General features: G+C 38.6%; 1 protein-coding gene across 1 annotated transcript; it reads right to left on the minus strand.

Annotated features, from left to right (window-relative positions):
- Nucleotides 1-5,161: 5,161 nt before the first annotated feature.
- On the minus strand, nucleotides 5,162-14,510 carry LOC116040204 (G1/S-specific cyclin-D1-like). Its single transcript, XM_031285489.2, has 5 exons — nucleotides 13,934-14,510; nucleotides 10,235-10,450; nucleotides 8,929-9,088; nucleotides 7,240-7,388; nucleotides 5,162-6,118 (listed from the first exon to the last, which is right to left on the minus strand). Exons 1-5 carry the CDS (start codon nucleotides 14,135-14,137, stop codon nucleotides 5,957-5,959), a joined length of 891 nt encoding a protein of 296 aa, XP_031141349.1. The 5' UTR covers nucleotides 14,138-14,510; the 3' UTR covers nucleotides 5,162-5,956.
- Nucleotides 14,511-22,621: the final 8,111 nt, after the last annotated feature.

The raw sequence follows: 22,621 nt of genomic DNA on the forward strand, positions 1-22,621 counted from the left end.
TGACTTTCTGTCCCACATACTATACTATGAGTTTTTATGACTTATTCCACCATACCATACATAGACTTTTGTCAACATACTATATTATGACTTTTATTTCACTTTTTTCGACATACTATACTATGACTTTTCTTTAGCTTTTTTCGAGATACTATACTATGATTTCTTTTCACTTTTTCGACCAACTATACTATGACTTTTTTTATCACATTTTTCGACACAATATACTATGACTTTTATTTCACTTTTTTTTGACATACTATGACTTTTTATCGATATTTTTCGACATACTATATTATGACTTTTTTTTTTTACATACTATACTATGACTATTATCAACTTGCTATACTATGACTTTTTTATTCACTTTTTTCAACATGATGTACAATTACTTTTATTTCGCTTTTCAACATACTATACTATGACTTTTATTTATTTTTTTTCGACATACCATACTATGACTTTTTATCGATATTTTTCAACATACTATACTATGACTTTTTTCGACATATACTATGACTATTTATTACTTTTTTCGACATATATCGAAACCATTTTTTCTGAGCCCACTAGATGGGGCTCTCTCTTCATCAAAGGGTTGAAAACTCACAAAGCTTCATTTGGCCATCACTACTATACTCTGACTTTTAATCACTCTTTCAACATACTATACAATGACTTATTTCGTTTTTCTCAACATACTATACTATGACTTTTTAATCACTCTTTCAACATACTGTACTATGACTTTTTTCAACATGGACTATGACTATTTTTTCGACATACTATACTATGACTTTTTATCACATTTTTAGACATATACTATAACTTTTATTTCGCTTTTGTCGACATACTCTACTATGACTTTTGTATCACTTTTCTAGACATATTATACCATGACTTTTATTTTGCTTTTTCGACATTCTATACTATTACATTTATTTAGCTTTTTTCGACATACTATATTCTGACTTTTTGCGACATACTATATTTTATATTTTACGCTTTTTCGACATTCTTTATCACTATACTGACTTCTTTATCACTTTTTTTGCGACATACTATACTGTGACTTATTTTGCTTTTGTCGACATATACTATGATTTTTATTTTGCTTTATTCGACATACTATACTATGACTTTTTATCACTTTTTTTGCGACATACTATACTATGACTTTTATTTCGCTTTCTCGACATGCTATACAAGACTATCACTTTTTTCGACATACTATTACTATAACGTTTTTTGACATGCTATACTATGACTTTTATTTAGCTTTTTTGACATACTATACTATGACTTTAATCACTTTTTTTGACATACTATACTATGACTTTTTTATCATTTTTTGACATACTAGACTATGGCTTTTTATTACTTTTTTCAACATACTATACTATTTTTTATTCAGCTTTTTTCAACATACTATACTATGACTTTTATTTCGCTTTTTCGACATACTATACTATGACTTTTTTATCGATATTTTTCGACATACTATACTATGACTTTTATTTCGCTTTTTCAACATACTATACTATGACTTTATCGATATTTTTCAACATACTATACTCTGACTTTTCTTTTGCCTCCAGGACCCTGAGGTGGGCAGAAGAGGTTTATATTTGATTGGCCAAGACAGCGCCTTTCCAGATGACAGATCTGAATTTTAAAAATTAAGTTTGATCAAATTTAAATTTCAGTGGGTTGTATATGGTACATTCATTTCTCGTCATCCAGTGCTTCTAGGGTGCTCAATTTTTCTCACTTTGTGCCAGATTAACCCAGTACTGCTATTGCTCCGTCTCATTTACTCCTGTTGAAGCCCGATTGAAGGAAAAATTCAAGCCTGCGCTGATATCCTGCTGGCTCAGTCAGAGTCGAGTTTAATCGTCTTTTTAGATTGTTTTGTTGGCACTTTAGGCCTTTATTGACAGGACAGCTTAGACACGAAAAGGGAGAAGGACTTAACCCCTGCACATGGGGCACACTCTACCAGAGGCCTGTACTACGAAGCAAGATTTGGATTCAGGTTCAACCCAGGGTTTTCTGTATCACGAAGGTGGATCACTTGTTACCGGGTTCAATCACCGTGGTAACTTATGCTGAACACCTAACCTGGTCGGGAGCAGGTTAAGTTGGAGATCAGAGATCAACTAGTGTAAAAGCACCGCCTACTGACCAATCAATACTTGATTGATAAGAAGATCAGGCGGAGCTCGGTGGGCGGGGAGAGAGAGAGGTGCGCACATAAAAGTTAAAGCATTTAGAGACCGACAACCCCGTTAACATTCCCTGATGTGTATATTTATGAAATACATAGATTGTAATGGGAGGGAATTACATATCGGCTCGGCTTCTTGAGCCGTGTGTTGCCAATGCGCACATCAGTTTGAATTATGTTTTTATATAGATTTTATTTGCTCTCACTATGGCTCCCCACTGCCAGGGTTGCAACTGAAATAATAGGCTAAACGACAGTTTATGGAAAGCACAAGTGTAATTATGGTCAGATCTTGGTCCTGACTGATGGGGAAGTGATATTGATAAGCGTTGTGATTTACGCATCTACAGCGTCGGCTATTTTTTTGCCAGCTTTCCTCCTGCAGCAGCGACTGTATTGCGTTTTGCCTGCAAAACCGTGTCTGTGTTATTCATATTCATGTAGAATTATAGTTTGCTCTTCTTATGTAAAATATGCGGCTCTGGTAGATGTTTGCGATTGGTCGTGGTGCGCAAACACCGCCTCTTTTATGTGAACGCGCGCGTCTCTAGATTGGAAAACCCTGGGTTGATGAACTAGTTGATAACCAGCGTCGTGATACAGGTTATGCGGGACCGCGGTTGTTAGGTTAGGTGAAGCCGGATAACTGAAATAAATCCAGGACATGTTGATCTCGCTTCGTAGTACAGGCCTCAGGTGAGCTACCCAGGCACCCCAAACTTTACCTTTTCTTACATTTGACCTGGCGAAGTGTTCCCTCAGCAGGCAGATACTGATGCACAATGTTTGAAATGAATTTGAAATGATAAAAACATCACCAATGTTTTAATATCGTTATGTTTTCCTTTAATACATATTGTTACACTCCATCCTAAGACAGCAGCTGAAACACCAAGTTAGGGCTTAACCTGATACAAGCTTATGTCCTGAGGGCAATACCCTAAAAAAATAAAATAAAAAGTCCATCATACCACTATGTAGGTACATCAATTTGTTGTGGCTTCTCTCTTCAAGAAGCAAAATATTAGTACCTTCAAAGACCATTGCTGGTAATGTTAAGAGCAGCTGAATCCAGAAACAGACTCCGTTTTAGAAAAACTCAACTTTTAGCTGTAAAGTCAAGTGACATGAAATAATAAATATAAAAAAAAAAAGGAGCAGAATAAAGTGGAACACCTCATAAGCTTCAGCATGATCCCTTTTTCCTTTTAAGACTTCCTGCGTGTGTAGTGGAAAAATTGGTTTCAAGTTGTTTTTATCAGTCTGACAACGGGTCATCACTGATCTAGTGACTAGAGACAACATGCTGATAAAAGATACAGAAACATAGTTGCATTTTTTTGACTTTTTGCTTAAGGTGGAATAAAAAAAGTTTCTATCATTACGGTCTTCCATAACTCTCAACCCTGTAAAATCCCTTGTAATGCTTTAGTTACTGTGGCTCTTTTGCTTCTGATGCACACCGGTAATGAACTTCCTGTCAGAGACCCTTGCTCTTGATCCGACGATACTGCAGTTGGACGCCAGTTAGCTCCATAGATGATCCAAAAATTGAGAATGTTGTTTGGTGGCTACAACATCCCAAGTAACTGACTTCCCTCTAGTGGTGTAAGATGTGCATCACATCAGACGATCACGTTGTGCTAAGTGATTAGATCTCATGACGGTTGGTTTCTATATACAGTACTAAAGGTATATATGAGCCAAATACTGTGTTGGCTCCAAATTCAGGAACCTCACAGATAATTACAGATGACATGTGGATACCATTGTTCCTTTGACAGTTCCAAGTCCATCACATCTTAAAGCAAAACATTACAGCTCATACTGTAAACCCAGTATTAGTGTTCTTAGTTTACATATTGAGCAGGCCCTGTTTATCAAACTGATAAAAGTCAAAGAAATGAAAATCTCCTTCACTTTTACTCCTAAATTTCAAACTTTAGAATACAAGCTACATTATATATATATATCATATTAAGACTCTAAAATGCTCAATCAAGAAAGGTCTCTTAAATTGGGCACACACCTTGTCAGGTTTTTAAATGACTGTATAATGCAGTAAAGGGTAATATGTCTAACATGTAATGTGAAGGTAAAACATAACAGACTAATGCACATATATAAGAGCAGTGTGTAGGATTGGGAGGAGTCCATTGGCAGAAATGGAATACAATATTCATAATTATGTTGTCATTAGTGTATAACCACCTGAATTGTGTTTCTGTTAGCTTAGAATGAGCCTGCCATGTTTCTACAAACCAAACACCATAACCTGAAGGCCGCCGTAGGTGGTAGAGGCTAAAACTCAACACAGACGGTTCTCTGAAGCCTGCTACGAGATGTTGTAGTGACTAAATATGAGGCCAATTACACATGAAGACACAACTCGCTTTATAGGTAACAAGTAGTGGTGTAACAGACCATAGTTGATCCGTGGTCCATACGGCTCAACACTCACGGTTCAGAATGCATGTGAACCACAGATTAATTGCAAAGTTAAACCATAATAGTGTGAAATACGTGTGATGGCGTGGTTACTTAAAGTAGGCCGATACAACTATATGGAGGGTTGCCGTGAAAAGATACAGGCAACGCAATTTTCTGTTCATGTGAACGGCGCAAATTAAAAGCAGTTGATGTCTACTGGAGTAGCGGAAGAACACGAAAAGCAAAGAAATTAAAAAAAAAAAAAAAATATTGATGCGATCTGCGACTGAAAACTGTGATCCGATCCTAACCATGAGTTCAGTGATGCGTTGCAACCCTTAGTATCGAGATGCAACCAGACTCGTGCGGTAACTACATTTTAGCATATCCCTCGCGCTTTGAAAGGGAGTGAAGGGCTGGTTGCAATCTGCGACCTGACCGCTAGATGCTAAATCCTGCACTGCTCCTTTTAAAAAAAAAAAAAAAAAAAAAAGGAGCTTACGTCACGTTTTCCCATTTGATCAGTTTGAACTGTCAAGTCCGCTCCAACACTTCAGAAGAAGTGGGCCACTTGATAAATCTCATTGTTCACTTTTAGCAAACGACTCCTACAATTTGGTGCAATTGGGACGTTTGATAAATACAGGTCCAGGGACATCTAAACACACCAATCAGTTTCAGTCTCTGCAGTGGCGGTCCTAAGGAGGAGGGGAGAATAAGGTTGGCCAGTGCCCACTTAATATTAAGCCTAACTATGGCACCCCTAACGATAGCAAATTGTTTCATTCATTTTTAACCCACCTTTATCCCCAAAAAGAGGATATTGTTCATGTGCAGTGATAAATAAAATGTAGGTTAACACTGAATGAGTGTTCTTGTGTTTATTCTTATGTGTATTATTAGTCTTTTGTAGAACCAAACCTATGAAAGGTTGGTGGTATGCAACACACTTTTATTTGGTACCCCTAAAAATCACATGTGGCCCCAGCCTGGCCCCTCCACTTGAAATGGTCTAGAACCGCCACTGAGTCTCTGGGCCTATAGTTTCAATTTTGGGAGGAGGGGTGGGTTCAGACGGGCCTTCTAGGCCTTGAAACAACTCGTTGGTGGGTGCATCCAACGCTGCCCACCAATAAGAAGCAACACTTAACAGACATTACTCTTTGGAGTGTTCAAGGATTCCAGTTTTAAAAGGTTGTCAACGTCCTGGACGTGACGGTGTCCCCAGCCACAGTTCAGACGAGCGTACACGTGGGTGCTTCTCTTTCCTCCTCCAGCAGTGCGACTGGCAGCTGTCCATCAGATGTTTATGTCCCGGACATCTGTGGGCGTCGTTGAGACGTCCTGCTCCTCACTGATGCTCTTAGTCTCCATGGTAACCGAGTTTTGCGGTTGTTGTGCCTGTCGGAGACTGGTTTCCAGCAGCGACTCGATTTGTTCCTGACATGCCCTCAGACAGTCCTGGGAGAGAGAGAGCTCAGGTTAGTTTGAAAATCAAAAGGATCTTAGTTCAGAGTGTCAGCGAGTACGTTTACATGCACACTAATATTCCACTGTTATTCCGAATTGGAGTCAGGTCAGGATAATCCAAATAATGCCTTTTTCTGAATTTAGCATTTTTTCTGATTAAGACGTGTGGGATATGCCGGAGTGATTCGGCATTTAGAGATATTCATTGGACATGTATACAGCGCATTCGGAATATCCATCCATAGAAATAAAAATCAATCAACTTTATTTCTATGTACGCAACAGTTTATGGCTTGCGTCATCTCTGTGGTTGCTGAACACAAACCAGCCAGCCAACAGCTGCAGTAGAGAAGCATGCTCAAAAGAAAAGAAACACAGCTGCTTTTAAACATTATGAAAGACTTGGATATCAACAGGTTTTCGGATATGCGCAAACATCGCAACGCCGACCTTTTCAAGAAGCTGGTTGAAGGAATGAATTTGGGAGGCTGTGTACGCACGGTTAAAAAAAGTCTGCCACCGGTGGAAAACTTGCACGGCTACACATTAACAGGAATATTAGTCGACTATTCATTTTCATAAGCTATGGAAACAGCTTAGCCGGAGTACTGTCTCTTTTGGAATAAGGGCAAAAACCGGAATATTACGTGCATGTAAACGTACTCATTGTGTGTGCACTAATCATGTCCTGGCCAGTCTAGGCTACGTACTCAATATAATCACAGAAATGTGTTTGCAATGTGTTCTTCATTCATTTCCCTCCCAAATTGATGTATTTGTTTACAAACACAACCAAAATCCTAACTTTGTTTGTTTGTTTTTTTTGTGGAGAAGGGAATTACATTTTTACTTATGCAAAGTTCCAAATAGGCTTAGTTATTTATGTCATTATTTATATATCCATGAATTCATACTAGAAATGTATTCATCTTCGACTCAAAGACATTCATGGCTAATATCTGTGAAACAGTTTGTGACCCAATGCTATCCTTAACTTCACCACCAGATGTCCTCAGAGTTCTGAAGCTTTGAGTATTGAACCTTTTTTCGATACAATTGGATTGAAAGCTTCACTGTTCAGAAAGCTTCAGTTCGCCACCACTAGTACCCACCGGGTCGCTCCTGATGATCTGGGCCAGCTGCTCCGTCAGTTTCTTAGACATCATGGAACTGCCCACCATTCTCATCTGCAGGCCCTCCACCGCCGCCACCATGCTGCCTGCTGCCACCATGGACGGGGGGCTGGCGATGAATTTAACATCTGCACAGCATCACAATGGAACTTCATGTTAATGTGGCACATTTCAAAACAGCAAGTGATAATAAAAGAGAATCAAATTACAACCAAAACACTCAGAATTCAAAGTGAGAAAATGAAATAGGATCCTGGAAGTCCAGTTGGACAAACAGATTAATGCTGAAATGTCCCTGTACTGTCCCCCTCTGTATGACTACAACATGATCCAGCGACAGTAGGGCTGATATTATATCAATATCGTGATACGAGACCGGATGTAGTTTTAGATATTGTAATATGGCTTTAGTTTAGACTTTTCATGGTTTTAACTTGTGTGGTCTTCCTGTCAATCTTGAAAAAAAAAAACCACTTTTTTTCAACGTTTTTGAAGCCTTTTTTTTTTTTTCACAGTTTGTTTTTGCTTTTTCCAACGTTTTAAATTGTTACATTTTTCTTCTACACATTTTCAGCGCTTATTTCTACGTCCCATATTTTGTGATATAAAACAAAAATTAAAAACAGGTCAATGCGAGCCAAAGTCAACACAAGGGTTATAGGCTGCATTACAGTGAAGTGATGTAACTACCAGACTTATCTCAAGTCTTATAGTGAAAATATATTGTTACAGCACCAATTGTCAACCCTACAATATTGTCGTAATATTGACATTGAGGTAATTGGTAGGGTTGTGAATCTTCACTGGTCTCACAATTCATTTCGATTATCCTGTCAATGATTCCATATCCCGATGCGCCATCTCCTCAAATTTAATATATATATTTCTACATGGTTTTCATCAACAAATTCAAGCAGTCAGATATATATGAACTCCCATTTGTATTGCATCTGCTCTGAAAAAAAGACACTTCCTGAATGTAGTGGAGTCTGAACACAGCAGACAAAAGGCAGAAACTAAAAAAGCAGCAAACACAAAATCACCAAGTAACATCATTAGGCAATAATCGATTATTGACTTTAATCTAAAAATAATCTATAAAAAAAAAAAAAAAAAAATCCAGAAATCACAATATGATTTTTTTTTTACTATTTATTTGTATGATACAGCTGCAAAGTATTGCAGGGTGTTCAAATACACACACACACTTTTAAAATGTAACTGCATTCTTTTTTTAGTGGTGCCTCTTATATCTATGTTCAATTTGTTGAATGAAAGAATAGAATATATTTTGTACATGAGCATAACGTTGCAAATTGTGAAAATGCTAAATCAATTGACATCAATAAGTGTTACATTTTAAATAGATTAGATAAATGGAGATATATTTGTAATAACAAAATGAGTTGATTAAATGCCATGTCTGTACTGCCGTCCTCCAACGTTCAACTATGAATGACAACTTTCTTATGTCAATCTGAAGCAAATAGAAAATGATTCAATTATTCCACATGTCCTCATATTTAATGTTTTAACTAACTCTGCTGGTGCTGATGTGTCAGACTGCTACCGTGTGCAGCATACTGCACAACACATCAGGATGGCCTCAGTTGAAGACCCCCCCCGTATAAAGAGACAGTTATGTATGTAATGTAGTTGCATGCATACCTGTGGCACACAGAGCCACAAAGGTCTGAGCGTGCTTCCTGAGGATGGGCCGGTGCTCTCTCACAACCGGCAGCTGGGACAGGAAGTGCTCGATGAAGTCCAGAGCGGTAACTGAAGCCAGGTCCCACTTCAGCTTGTTCAGAACCACCAGCTCCATTTGCTGTGTGGACAGAGAGAGGGGGACAGAAGGACAGGTTCAAGGGGGATCTAAACAGACAGATGCAGGGATTAACAAAGGCTTTTTGTCTGCTTGTGGGGATTTGTGGCTTTAATGTGGCCCTGCAGGAAAGGTCAAAGGTCAAGGGATCATCAGAACCATTAGGAATCCTCCTCTGGGGACCATGACTGTCCACAGTGAACGTCATGACAATGGAGCCATTTTTTCCAAGATACTTAGACCTGGCCAAGTGTTGTAGACCTTGTGTTGGGGCTACAAGACACGGCCCAGAGGTTACCAAAACTATTAAGTCATCCTCTGGGGACCATAAAATCCAAACCAACCTGCCCAGATATCTTGATCTGAACAAAAGCGTGCAGGCCATTGCCATACTTGGGCAAAAATGTTTCATAATGATGACCTTGGATTTTTGTATCTCCATCTAATGCACAAATGGTTTGACATGGTGGTGACAGGCCTGGAACATTTATTACACAATTGTACATTTTTTACATAACCTCCGTTTCTGTTTATGTCTTAAGGCGTATGACTGGTACTCGTTGATTTTCTTTAGATGTGCCAAATTGTAATTACATAAGTGATTATTGGTCAAACTGTATTTTTATATTATTTAAATTGTTAGTTGTTGGCACTTGACCCTATACACGTTCATAGCAACAAAAATGACATAGAACATTTTTTTAACATAATAAATTTCTATGATAATAAAGAGTTATGATAATAAAGAGGCGTGGTTTACTTCATAGGCTGTGTGTTTGAGTTACATCATCTGGGTCACATAACAGTGATATATAACCAAAACATGTAGCCTGGAATTAATTCAAAACTTTAATTTGTTTAAAAAAGTAATAAATAAATATTTTTTTAAAATTTGACTTAAAGAGATAATTATATTGTTAATCGCAATTATTTCTGAGAGAGTTAATTGTACAGCAACATGTGGAAGTGTTCCAGCTCTAGGTGGTGATGGTTCTAAAGATTATCTTGCGAGTTTCCTACCGTGTGGTGCAACACTGTTAAATGTATTAATGCATGTTGTTATGTGAGGGGTCTCGGTTTCGATTTGAGAAGTCTTTCAGCGTGGGCTAGACGTAAGACTAACAGTGTTGTAACGCGATGGCGACCTACCAGCAGCTGAGTCGGGGTGATTGAGTTGTCGGTGTAGATGCAGAGCTTCTCAGCGGTGAGCGGGATCGTTTCCTTCAGTTTGGAAGCCAGGAACATGCAGGCGGCTCCCAGGACCTGCAGGTGGCTCTTCTTGGTGGGTTCCACCGACAGGAAGCGGTCCATGTAGTTCATAGCCAGAGGGAACACCTCCTCCTCACATTTCTGCTCCTCACACACCTGCACAGACACACCAGACGACAATACTGCCATTAAATACTGTTTCAATATCAATATCGTTATAAGATTGCACTATTGCCACCACCAGGTCAGTGCCACAGCAATCCCTGGCCAAAAGTCACCGTACCCCATGAAACCATGCCAATAAGTGAAGTATACGGATTTGAAATCTGAAGAAAAAAAGCACTGGTATCAGTTAGAGATGGCCGATACCCTTATTTGCTTCCTGATTCCAGTACCTGAACTTGCGTATCGGCCGATACCGAGTACCGATCTGATACCAGTGTGTCATATATTCGATTATGTTTTAACAGATGTATACTACTATGCCTGTATGGATGTGATTTCTATCTTTGTTGTTAAACTCTTTGTGAAACATGAACAAACAATGAACGCCACAGAACTTTCTTTTATTATCCAGTTTGACAGCGAGTCATAACGGAAAAAGAACGCAAGTAATTTACTTTAAAGTAGATTTTCTTCAGGGCTAAATTACGTGGTATCAGATTGGTGCATAAACTCCTGTACTCACCGATACCAGCATTTTAGGCAGAATCTGAGGCTTTTCCGATACTGGTACCTGTATCGGTACATCTCTAGTATCTGTTTCAGCAGATACCCAGTGCTCAGGCTAGGGCAGGGCAATGGGTTCCCCCAGTGTATTGCAAGCCTGGTGGCCCACCGGGCCTAAGTTGCCCCCCACCAGGCCTAAGCAAAAGAGAATTATTTGTAATGCATTTTTAAGACGTTTCTAAACTACAGTAACAGCAGGGTGGCTCGGTTGGAAACTTTTTTTTAAGTCATATTTTCAAATCTCCAGTTCGCTTTTAGCACTGACTTAATGTAGGGCCCTATGAAAGCTGTCTTATAGCTTTTTTAAATTCTCAATTTCATGATTCCGTCCATGATTCTGTTATCCAGAAACTATTGGGCTCTACATTAATGCTGCTATCAGTCTGGGACTGGCCACAACCAGGCCCTCATTGAAAAAAAAAAAAAAAAAAAAGACACTTGCCACCGGGCTGAACAACTTTTCTGGGAGAAACCCTGATATCAATATATGAGACTAGATATCGTCTTACATTTTGGATATAAAATAACATAAGGGACATCCATTTTCCTGGTTTTAAAAGGCTGAATTACAGTAAAGTGATGTAATTCTCTGAACTTACCAGACTGTTTCAGCTGTTCTATTATTTGCCTCTAACCACTTAGTCATTGTATCCACATTACTGATGATTATTTATCAAAAACCTCATTGTGTAAATATTTTGTGAAAGCACCAATAGTCAACCCAACAATATCGCTGCAATATCAATGCATTTGGTCCAAAATATGGTGATATTTGATTTTCTCCATATGGCCCAGCTCTAGCTCAGGCTCTGTGCGTCACAAACATGCATCACTGTGTATATACTGTAATCCATTTTTACTAAACATACTGCATGCAAAAGAGATCACAACATTTAAGGAACCCAAGGATATCTGTAAAAAAAAAAAAAAATTTGAATGTAGTGGCAAGAATTGTGAATCATAAGACATGGTGTCAGCAGTAAACACTGATGTTAACTGGGCAGAATATGGCATAGTTTGTTATTTATGCCACGACATTAAGAAAATTAAGAAATTTGTATTCAAATTTACTAACTAAATTACCATAACTATTTCCTTGACTGAATGAAAATTATTAATCAAAAGATATTACCGATTACCAACTCAACCAAACCAAAAAAAAAATCGCTGGTTGAAGGATATGAGGATGAGAAAAAAAAAAAAAAAAAAAAAAAAAAAAACACTGGTGAGGAGACTAACTCAAGATAAACCCAAACAGATGTTTTTATTCAGGGTCAGCAGCAGACTTGTCAACATTTAGAGGGGTGTTAAAGGCTTGCTTTATGGATTTGAAATGTGACTTGTTTTCTACCAGGCACTTCTCACCTTAGGTTATATGAGGAAAAAAATTGTATCCTTATCTGCCATAATGTTAGCATGTATTTTGATAAAGCAGTTGCTGAAGCTAAGCATATGCTAAGAAGCACCCTTTGGTTTTCAGTTGGGTGTGGTAGTAGGGCTGCACAATTAATTGCAATTTTATCGAAATCGCAATATGAACTAGCGCAATATCCAAATCGCAGAGGGCTGCAAAATTTGCTAAAGGCAAAATATGTGTCAAACCATTCTGAATGAAGTAATGTGGTGCTGCAGAGGCAGAGACGTCCCGGCCTACACATCCTATCCTACAGACTATGCAGACACACTATAATCATTTTAATTTTTTTATGATGAGAATGATACAAACATGATCATTCCCTTCAATATCGTGAATCATATTGCAATCGCAATATCAGTCAAAATAATCGCAATTAGATATTTCCCTCATACCGTGCAGCCCTATGTAGCAATGAAATGGAAATGAACAAAGTCAGAAGCACGATAAACAAACTGTTATCTCAGATTAGTGGTCTGGTTTTGTCATTGCGTCACAAAAAAAAAAAAAAAAAAAAAAAAAAAAAACACAATCTAGGCTCAAACTTCACTAAGAAACACAAGCAAAAACCGCAATTAACAAAATAGTTACGCTCATAATACAGAAGGTGTCCCAGTACCTGTATGATATACAGGTGAAGAAATGTAGGTCTATGTAAAGGACCTGGAGCCTTAATAGGAGGAACATCTTCAGTTCGACGTTCAGCAAACCAACACAAAGGCATCGCGTGGTCTGCATAGATTGCAGCTCGCGACATTTTTCCTAAATGTAATATTTTTAAAGTCGTTTAACCATGACTTGTGGTATGTATTCTCTGTGGATTGGACTTTTCTTTCCACGCGGTTAATTAAACTGACATGTGAGCGCATGACTTTAACACTAGTAAGAGGCGTTTGTTGGAGCCATGATTACGTTTCAACTCCATTAACTGATGTAAAGTTAGCATCGACACACGGCAGCGTTATGTGGGCCTTTTTAACAGGCTACACGTACTTAGAAAATATACATTGTGGACCAGTACCATGGCCATAGTGAACCATTATTATATATTTGATAGCAACTCTCCAGTGCATTAACATTTAAAAACTCACCACTGAAAAAAAAACACAAAAAAAACACGACAAGACTGCACTACAGTAACTTGTAACTAATTCGACATCAATTCCGTCCCCCTTTAAAGAAAACATACAGTAGGCCTAGGCTACACCTTTTCTTCCTCTTTTTCACAGATTCCACTAAACCAGCAGAGGTGCTAGTGAGCAGTCTGAATCTGCTCCTCAAGTTGGAGAGAGTTTGTTTGGAGAAGTTACAATATATATAATGCAGCTTGGAAGCCGAGTTCACCAGCGGCTCTAAATAACTCACCAAGACCTTCTTGTACCAAGCACATAAGTTAACTTTGCAGATAAGCTGAGCAACTTTGAAAAGGTCAGTTGTGTGAACGCGATTCTCTGCGTGCAACAAGTAACATCATTTACTGCATGGCTTTAACTCACCTCCAACATCCAGGTAGCCACTATCCGCCTCATGTACGGAGCTACTTCTCTCTGGACGCATTTGAAGTAGTTGGGAGAGGGGAGGTACTTGTCTTCTGCCCGCAACAGAGCGTGCAGGACCCGCTCATTCAACAGGTTGGAGTCCCGGTAGGCCCTCCGGATGGCAGGCCTGTCCCCCTCACAGCACCACAACTGGGGATCCATTTAACGTTACCCGGCTGACTGCAGCACTCTGTTTCAGCTATAGGCTTCGTGCCACTGTGGTGACAAACCTTCAAACTAGCTTCGATTTAGCTAACAATAACACATGATTAGCCGCTCCACATTTTGTAGACAAAACCGTCTTCCACCTTTATTTTTACTCGTGGGAGACCATTACCACCTTTAGTTACAGGTAGAAATGGTTATGTAAAATGTAGTAAATGAAAGGTGTCCTCGTTTGTCTCCGTTGTGTCACTGGGTTAGTTTATTCCTAGTCCGACGGGCTCTGAGCGGCTTTCCTTTGTTGAACAGGACACAACTACAAGACTAACTTCCACCGGCCATGTGGGACAAGTTTACCTACATCCCCCTGCCGCTGCGCCGCTTTATCACTGGACCGCGTCACCAATTAGCGTATCATGACAACACATCCGGCCAGAAATGTCAAAATAAAAGAGCACAACAAAGGTGTGCTGTTTGTTTTTTTGTACAAAGACAGTATTATGTTAAATGCATTTTATCATTTTATCTAAATTCCACATTCACAAAATTAAATTCGGTAACAGAAAACCTTTATTTAAAGTACATTTGTACATACAAACTATTCAGCACTCTACAAACCCCAAAGCCTTAAAGACTCTTGATATACAGTATGTACATTTTATTTTTTTAATTGCCTGAGCTGCTGAATTATTTTTCTTTGTTTGTTATTATTATTCAGTTATTATTATTTTAATTTATTTACCACTTAACCCCTGTCTATTGTTATTTGTCATTGCACTTACAAAGAATTTGGAGAAAAAAAAGAGCACAACATTTTCAGTTTTCGTCAATCATTGATGATCACATCAATACACTTTATTTAAAAGGTTTTTTCACCCACATTCACTGGTAGAGGAAGTATTTAGATCTTTTACTTCAGTAAAAGTACTATTATCACACTATAAACGTACTCAGTTACAAGTAAAAGTCCTGCATTGAAACTTAAGTGAAAGTATGTAAGTCTACGTATAATCCCGGACATGTAGTTAAAGTAAAAGTTCTCAAATGTCCCCTGTGACTGTTATACTATTGTATATTCTATCATTAAATTGTTATTACTCATGCATTCATGTAAAATCAGGATTGTACTGTTTTAGCTGGTTGAGCTAACCAATGATTATCTTCATTATTAGATCTATACGCTGTAGAGCACAAATGAACTGACTTCCATGTGTAGATCTTGGGAAGGGGAGACGGAGACAGAGATCTATGTAGCCATGTCTCTCTCTGTCTGTGTGTGCAACCTTTAACCTCAGTTTCTCAGGGTGGCCGGGTCCAGGGTCATACCCTGGACACCGCACACAATAGCAGTCTATAGATTCTATTGATTCATTGTGATTGATCCCTCTGACAATAGGGACTGATCTTTAGTGATCAGCTTCGCTAGCCTTCTGCCATGTCGACCAATAATGCTGCTGGGCGGGCTTTGGCCTGCAGAACTACGTGCAGCTATTATAATGGTTCCAATAGTGTTCATTATAGGCAATAAGCATCAAGGAATAGACACCACTTGCACACTGACTGCACACTTGCTGACATGATTTTAAATGCAATTGTTACATCTAATAGTATACAATATCAAAATAATGTCACATGTGAGCTATCGTAAGATTTTACAGTAGCTTGCTTTAAATAATTTGGCATAAAGGCATCCATTTATTCAACTACATTTACCAAGAACGGTATATTACTGTCGGAAATTTCCTGTATTGTTACAGCTCTTTATTTTTTATATTTTTTCCATGCATATACATCTACTACTTTTCAACAGAGCATGATTGAGTGCTGATGCCATTTATTAGTTTTTTAAAACATAGAATCAACTCAGAAAGGGTAGTTGTGATATCATGACGTGCTGAGTGCAGCCCCGCTAGTATTTATATATATATTTTAAACACAAAGCATGTTCTTTGCTTGTGGATATACATTTTATCTTCTGCACTACTTTATGTCTTGTTTTTTAAAACGTCTTTACTTACTTGATAGTCTGCAGTTGACTGTAACCAGCGGTGGAAGAAGTATTCAGATCCTTTACTTCAGTAACAGTACTTATACCACACTGTACAAAATACTCTGTTACAAGTAAAAGTCCTGTGTGTAAGTATGATCAGGAAAATATAGTTAAAGTATTAAAAGTAAAGAAACATCCTCCCATAGTAGAAAGTGTAAAGGATCCAACCAGTTGTGTGTTTAATGGTCTAATCATCTCAGCTGGACTTGTAGCCGTTATATTGTTGGCTAGTTTACTTTAGAATAAAACATCAGATTTTATAAACTACATGTGTTTTGTGTGCATACATCTTAATGTGTAAAGTAACTAGTAATTAAAGCTGTAACAGATGAATGTAGTGGAGTAAAAAGTACAATATTCCTCTCTGAAATGTAGCGGAGTAGAAGTAGAAAGTGGCATGAAAAGAAAAGACTCAAGTAAAGTATAAGTACCTCAACATTTGGAATGAAGTACAGTACTGGAGTAAATGTACTTAGTTACATTCTACCACTGACTGTAGCTGCCCTGTTTTCACTGATTTACACATTTAATTTTCCCTTTTTAAATTGTAGATTGCTTTTGTTCCTATGCATCTAAATGTTCTGTATCCCATTCCACCGATGGTCTAAATAAACATACATTCACAGCTTCACAAAGATGCTAACTAAGATCAGAGCAGGTGGAGATTGAAAGAGACAAAGCTGAGGAGTGTGTGAACCCGGTTCTAATGCTGAAGATGAATGTGGAGGCAGCTATACAAGGGAGCACACAGAGGTCTCCGTGCTGAGGAATCTAACCTTACCATCCTTCACTGGAGATAAATGAAAAGAAATGGACCTGACAGAATGACTTCACAGAGACAGAAAGGGAGAGTAATGGCAGAAAATAGCAGTTACTTGGCCTCTGGTGCTGGATCTTTTGAATTCAATCTGTCAACAAACATGTTTTTGTTGTGTGTGCAAATAACCATTGTTATCAAATTTACATGATTTACATGCAAACAATGACAAATATTCACTGTGCCTCCTACAACCTACTAAAAGTTCATTTAAAGTCTACTCTCAAAGGTGACCGACCATAACCATGCAGTTTCTGGAAACATGGATAAAATACATAAAATGAAAAATGTATTTATAGTTATTATTTCTGATAAAATGAAATAAGCGACTGGTGTAAAGATTATAACATCTCGTGTTTTCTTCTGGGTAGACGGAGGTCTTACGTTTCCTTGATAAGAATTGTTTGCATAGGTATAAACATGAACAGATTACAGCAACAAGAAACAAGAGCTGATGGAACTTGAAATATAATACAAATGGTGACAGTCCTCCCAAAACAAATTATGAAATAAGTAATTTCAGCAATACAAGCGGCCCAAAATTATATATCTTTACATTCAACTAGCCCTCTGGCCTCCATTTTAATAATGACTCTTGTCCATCTGGAGCAAAGGAGGAAGTCAAGTAACGTTATTATAGAGTCACAAAGGAAGGATGGATGAATAAAACATCGCTCTTTGTGGTTCGATTCCAGTTTCCTCTAGCTTTCTGCTCTTTTTCAATTTTAAGAGTTTTGGAAAGGCACAGACCAATAATGTCACCCTGCTGATCGGGGCGCCAGATCAGAAAATGCTCATAGGAGTCTTTTTTAAAGGCAGTAACAAAGGATGTATTCTAACATTTCATTTGGAGGACATCTGTTTTGCAACGGACAACTGCAACATACTGTATCAACACATGTTCTGTATGTATGTTATTCTGTATTATGTATGTTCTGTAGAAATGGCCAAGCACATACATTCTGATATGATCAGAGCAGAAGTAGACGTGCTACACAACAGACACGCTACAAAGTGTGTGTGTGTGTGTGTGTGTGTGTGTGTGTGTGTGTGTGTGGGAAGGAAGGACGCTCCCAGTGGCTCTCAAGTGCGTCAGTGCCTTTTAAGTCCTTGAATGGCCTGGTATCACGGCTATCAAGCCTGGACACCAGCACAGAGAACGGACCAGGGCTTCTTCTCAAAGAATCTGCCCCCCCCCTCCCCCACCACCACCAGCCCCCATCAGCCCCAACCAGCCCCCCACCAGCACCCAACTCCTTTCTTAACTGGGGGGGATGGTACTATGCTGTGTTTCCACTGGGCTTAAAACAAGAATTGAATGCAACATGTTAGGAAACAATTGATAGCACTGAAAGAAAGGGGTGCTTTTACAAGTGTTTTGTGAATTAATTTGAGGAGGTGTGATCACTGTATTCTTATTGGTGGTAAAAATTTGTGTTGTAAAACTTATATCACCCAGTAAATATACACTTTTTAGTGTAAGTCAAAGGCAATTGGACTCAGATTCTTCTGAACTGAAGAGCCCTTTTCGATGAGAGGGTGAAACATCCTCAAGAATCTAAAGACCTAGCTCTTATAAACCTCATGACGGAGTCTACACTTACTTTATGCTAAATCATTATCTAACACATTTAGCTTTTTCCTCTTTACTTGTAACACACGGTGAATTCAACATTGGGGATTTGTGAGGACTATGGTTAACTGCTCCTCAGATCTCTGCAGGGTAAATCCAGACAGCTAGCTAGACTATCTGTCCAATCGGAGTTTTCTGTTGCACGACTAAAACTACTTTTGAACGTACACACGTTCCACCAAAACAAGTTCCTTCCGAGGCTATTTAGCAGCAGCACCGTTGCTCCGTCCAGTGCTTAGCACCGCTCAAGACAATTGTGATTGGTTTAAAGAAATGCCAATAAACCAGAGCACGTTTTTTCTCCTATCCCAGAATGCTGTGTGGACTAGCCAGACCTTCCTTCGCAGCGCTGTGGAGGAGGGTCTGGCAATGCGAGACTATCTATCATCTTTCCCATAGACTGTATATAAGAATGGACCAACAGATCCCGTTGCTCTGGACGGAGACCAGTGAAGGCCTTTAGAAGCACTTTTCCGGTGAGCGCTGAGCGTTACTGCGCAGCCTCCAACTGAGAGAAACAACGTAAATGTGACGTGAGCAACGTGTCTGAAAGTTGGAAGTCTTCTGGTAGCTGTGCCAAGAGAAATCTCAATCATTCCCAATCTAGCAGAGAAGGAGAGCGTAGGTATATGTAAGGAGATAACATAGACACAGGCTAATTATTGCTAACTAAAATGCTAGTTAACATAAGTAATTAAACTTAAACAGCTAATGTAAGTCCAAACTGCCTGCGAGCTTCTCCTGTACTATACGGTAATTCCTCTACTATGCGACAGTAAGTCGCGTGGTTATGACACAACCGTTAGCCTATTTTTACAAAAACGTATACTACGGAGCCATAACGTGAGGTACAAGGTAATGGAGCCATTTATACATTGTTGTGTTTCTTTAGAAATAAACAATGGACAAATAAAGTCTTTAAATGCTTCAGATGTAAAGTTATTCGCTGTCAAAGTGACGTCAAAATGAATGGCAGTCAATGGAATGCTAACGGGGGGTGATCGCTTTGTAGCATCAAAATGGCGCCATAGGAGATTCGAGCTCTGAAGCGAAGCTTACCCCCTTGATCTTTCCAGGGAGTTTTCACCTGCCATTGTTGTCGCTGTCAACAATGCTGTCCCAAAAACATGTTCCTTCCCGAGGCTCCATCCGGTGCTCAGCGCCACCCAAGACAATTGTGATTGGTTTAAAGAAATGCCAATAAACCAGAGCACGTTTTTCTCCCATCCTGGAATGCTGTGTGGACTAGCCAGACCCTCATCTGCGGCGCTGTGGAGGAAGGTCTGGCAATGCGAGAGTTAAAAGGTTATGTTGTTAGCAGTTAGCAAGTGTGTAGCTAATAATTAAGGGTTTTCACACATACTCCTTTTTGGGCTCTATTCAACTGTAGACTTTGATACATTAACACATTTTGTCTTGTTAGCAAACTTTTTTTTGAGATGATGCCGTCACAAAAACGACGTCACTGCACCCAACTGTTGTTGGTCGACAAAGTGCTAACTGCAGCGCTAACTATGCCTAAAACCATTCCATTTCTACAAAACAAGATTCTGTACAAAGTGGAACTCAAACTGTGTTGGAGATCTCTTTATTTTTCTAACGTGGAGCTAACCGCAGTCTACCCTTTCGCCCACCGTTTTTTTTTTTATTTATTTTTTATAAAAAAATATATATATATATTTTCAGTGTCTCTCCGTTTTTAAGTTTGGCTAAACATGTTGCTATTCATCTTCTAGATTAGATTTGATTGACTTTATTGGACCCAAATTGGGACATTTCAGTGCTACAGCAGCAAAATATCAGACACACAGCATACATACAGAATATACAAGAAATAATAAATAGGATAGAATATATATATATATATATATATATATATATATATTGCTACTACACCCAACTGAAAACCAAAGGGCACTTCTTAGCATATTCTTAGCTGCAACAACTGCTTTATCAAAATGCATGCTAACATTATGGCAGATAAGGGATCCTTAAATCAAGCCTTTAACACACCTCTAAATCTTGACAAGTCTGCTGCTGACCCTGAACCTAAATCAGTAGCATCACTGTTATAAATGGTACAAAGTGAATGTAGCCAAGAAGAAAGAGTTGAAAGAAGAGAAAGAGATGCTTTCCCCATAAAAGCTTTCCAAACCGAGGGTACAAACACAATGGCCCATGATGAAAAGATGGATAGAGTAATTGTCCTGTTAAGTGATCCGAAAAGACAGGCCAGGGAGGGGGTGGAGTGGCCGGCGGTGTGTGTGTGTGTGTGTGAGAGTGTGTGTGACACAGCACACTGAGAGGCCAAGGGTGCTAACAAGAGGAAACCCCCGAGACAATACACTCCTCAATGGGTGCCCCCACTCTGTCTCCCCCAAGGCATATAGAAGTAGAGTTTGGATGCCAGGATACCAGTCTGTACTTACTCCTGATCTGCTGCAGTCAGTGTGGTCTATCAGAAGTTTATCGTGATCCAGTTTCATCGATTAACCTATTTATATGTTCAACACGTCACAGTGTGATTCAAACGTACCTGTAAAATCTATTGCAATCCACTGCAACAGCTCAGCCATAAGTTCTGCCTTTACAAAGATATTGGTGTTCACGTTTGACTGACAATGTCAGAGAGGCATTCATTTAAACGTACAATATGTCATTTTCTGCAGCTAGGCATCTCTCAATCGAAACAGACTTTTTGACGACGTTGTGATGCTGCGTGGGATCATGGGAGTTGTTGTCTTCATCGTTAAACACCATTGCCGATGCAAATGAAAATCTGCTCACATATTTAATTCCCGTTACGTTATCCACGCATTAGATCAGTCGACCCATACAGCTAACGTTACGTGGCGAATTTAATAGTGCACTGTAAACCTCTGATGTAAATTTACAGCTATATTCTCACAGTATCTTACTGTTTTAATGTTATACAGGATCATACTGTAAATGGCAATGCATTCTGGACAAAATCATAATATTACAGCACTATCTGCAAATGTTACAGATTACAGGTATTTACTGTTAATACCAATGCATTTTGGGAAAATAAAGAAAAATACAGTAAAATACCATAACATTTAAATACAGTATTCGTACTGTAAATAAACAGTAGTTTACTGGCAAAGCTGCGGAAAGTATATTACTGTCAATTTACGGTGAAAAGTTTTACAGTGTAGGCTGGCACTGTTAACCGTGGTCAAAACAATCATACTTAAAATAACGTTGTTATAACCTCATAAAATTACGGTGCGGTTTAGCCATCAATCATTAGCATGAGCCACTTGTCAAGATAGCACATTGTAGTAAGCTGGATCTATTGATATTTAAGTATAATATCAATAAATTAAGTCTCTTAAGTCTGTATTAATGTGTCACAAAGTGGCATGTAACGAATGAAAAACTGCTGTATTACTGTTACTGAGTATAATTCTTTGACATTGTATGATTTACTCTCTGATGTATCATGTGGTGTTTCCTGTGTTTTAGTGGAAGTCAGAGGGGTCAAAGGTTATATAAAGGGGATATGACGCCACTGACAGGCGACACGCACCGTATCATTGGTTAAAATGACAGATTTCTCTAGGTTTGAACATCATTGGAAACATTTGGGAGAATGTAAGTACATAACTTAACTACATATATTACATAGGTATAGTCATTTAGACATTTCAAGCAGAAATGTTACATATTGTACCTTTTATTATTCATTCATAATTGAGGCTGTAGTTTGCAGTGTTCTTGAACTGGTGGTGTTTCTAATGTTTTATCCAGGCCATTTACAAACATGAGGGGGAATCATATTAGAAAACATGTTTCAATATAATGCAGTCCAGCACAACACCACCACTAACTGCCATTATATGCGTCTTAAAGGCCCAATATGTGGCAGAGCTTTTGAACTGGGTTGTAAGACAATGAGAACAACAAATCTCTAGGTAAGTCAAATACATTTGGAAAAGAAAATCAAATAGACATACATAT

The sequence above is a fragment of the Sander lucioperca genome, chromosome 7, assembly GCF_008315115.2.
Source record: "Sander lucioperca isolate FBNREF2018 chromosome 7, SLUC_FBN_1.2, whole genome shotgun sequence".
In the NCBI taxonomy this organism is placed as follows: Eukaryota; Metazoa; Chordata; class Actinopteri; order Perciformes; family Percidae; genus Sander; species Sander lucioperca.

Coding starts and splice junctions, on each gene's coding strand:
- LOC116040204 (XM_031285489.2), bottom strand. CDS start 14,137: ATGGATCCCCAGTTGTGGTGCTGTGAGGGGGACAGGCCTGCCATCCGG. Junction 7,389..8,928: donor TGTGGCTCTGTGTGCCACAG/GTATGCATGCAA, acceptor GATGCTGTGCAG/ATGTTAAATTCATCGCCAGC. Junction 6,119..7,239: donor AGATCATCAGGAGCGACCCG/GTGGGTACTAGT, acceptor TCTCTCTCCCAG/GACTGTCTGAGGGCATGTCA.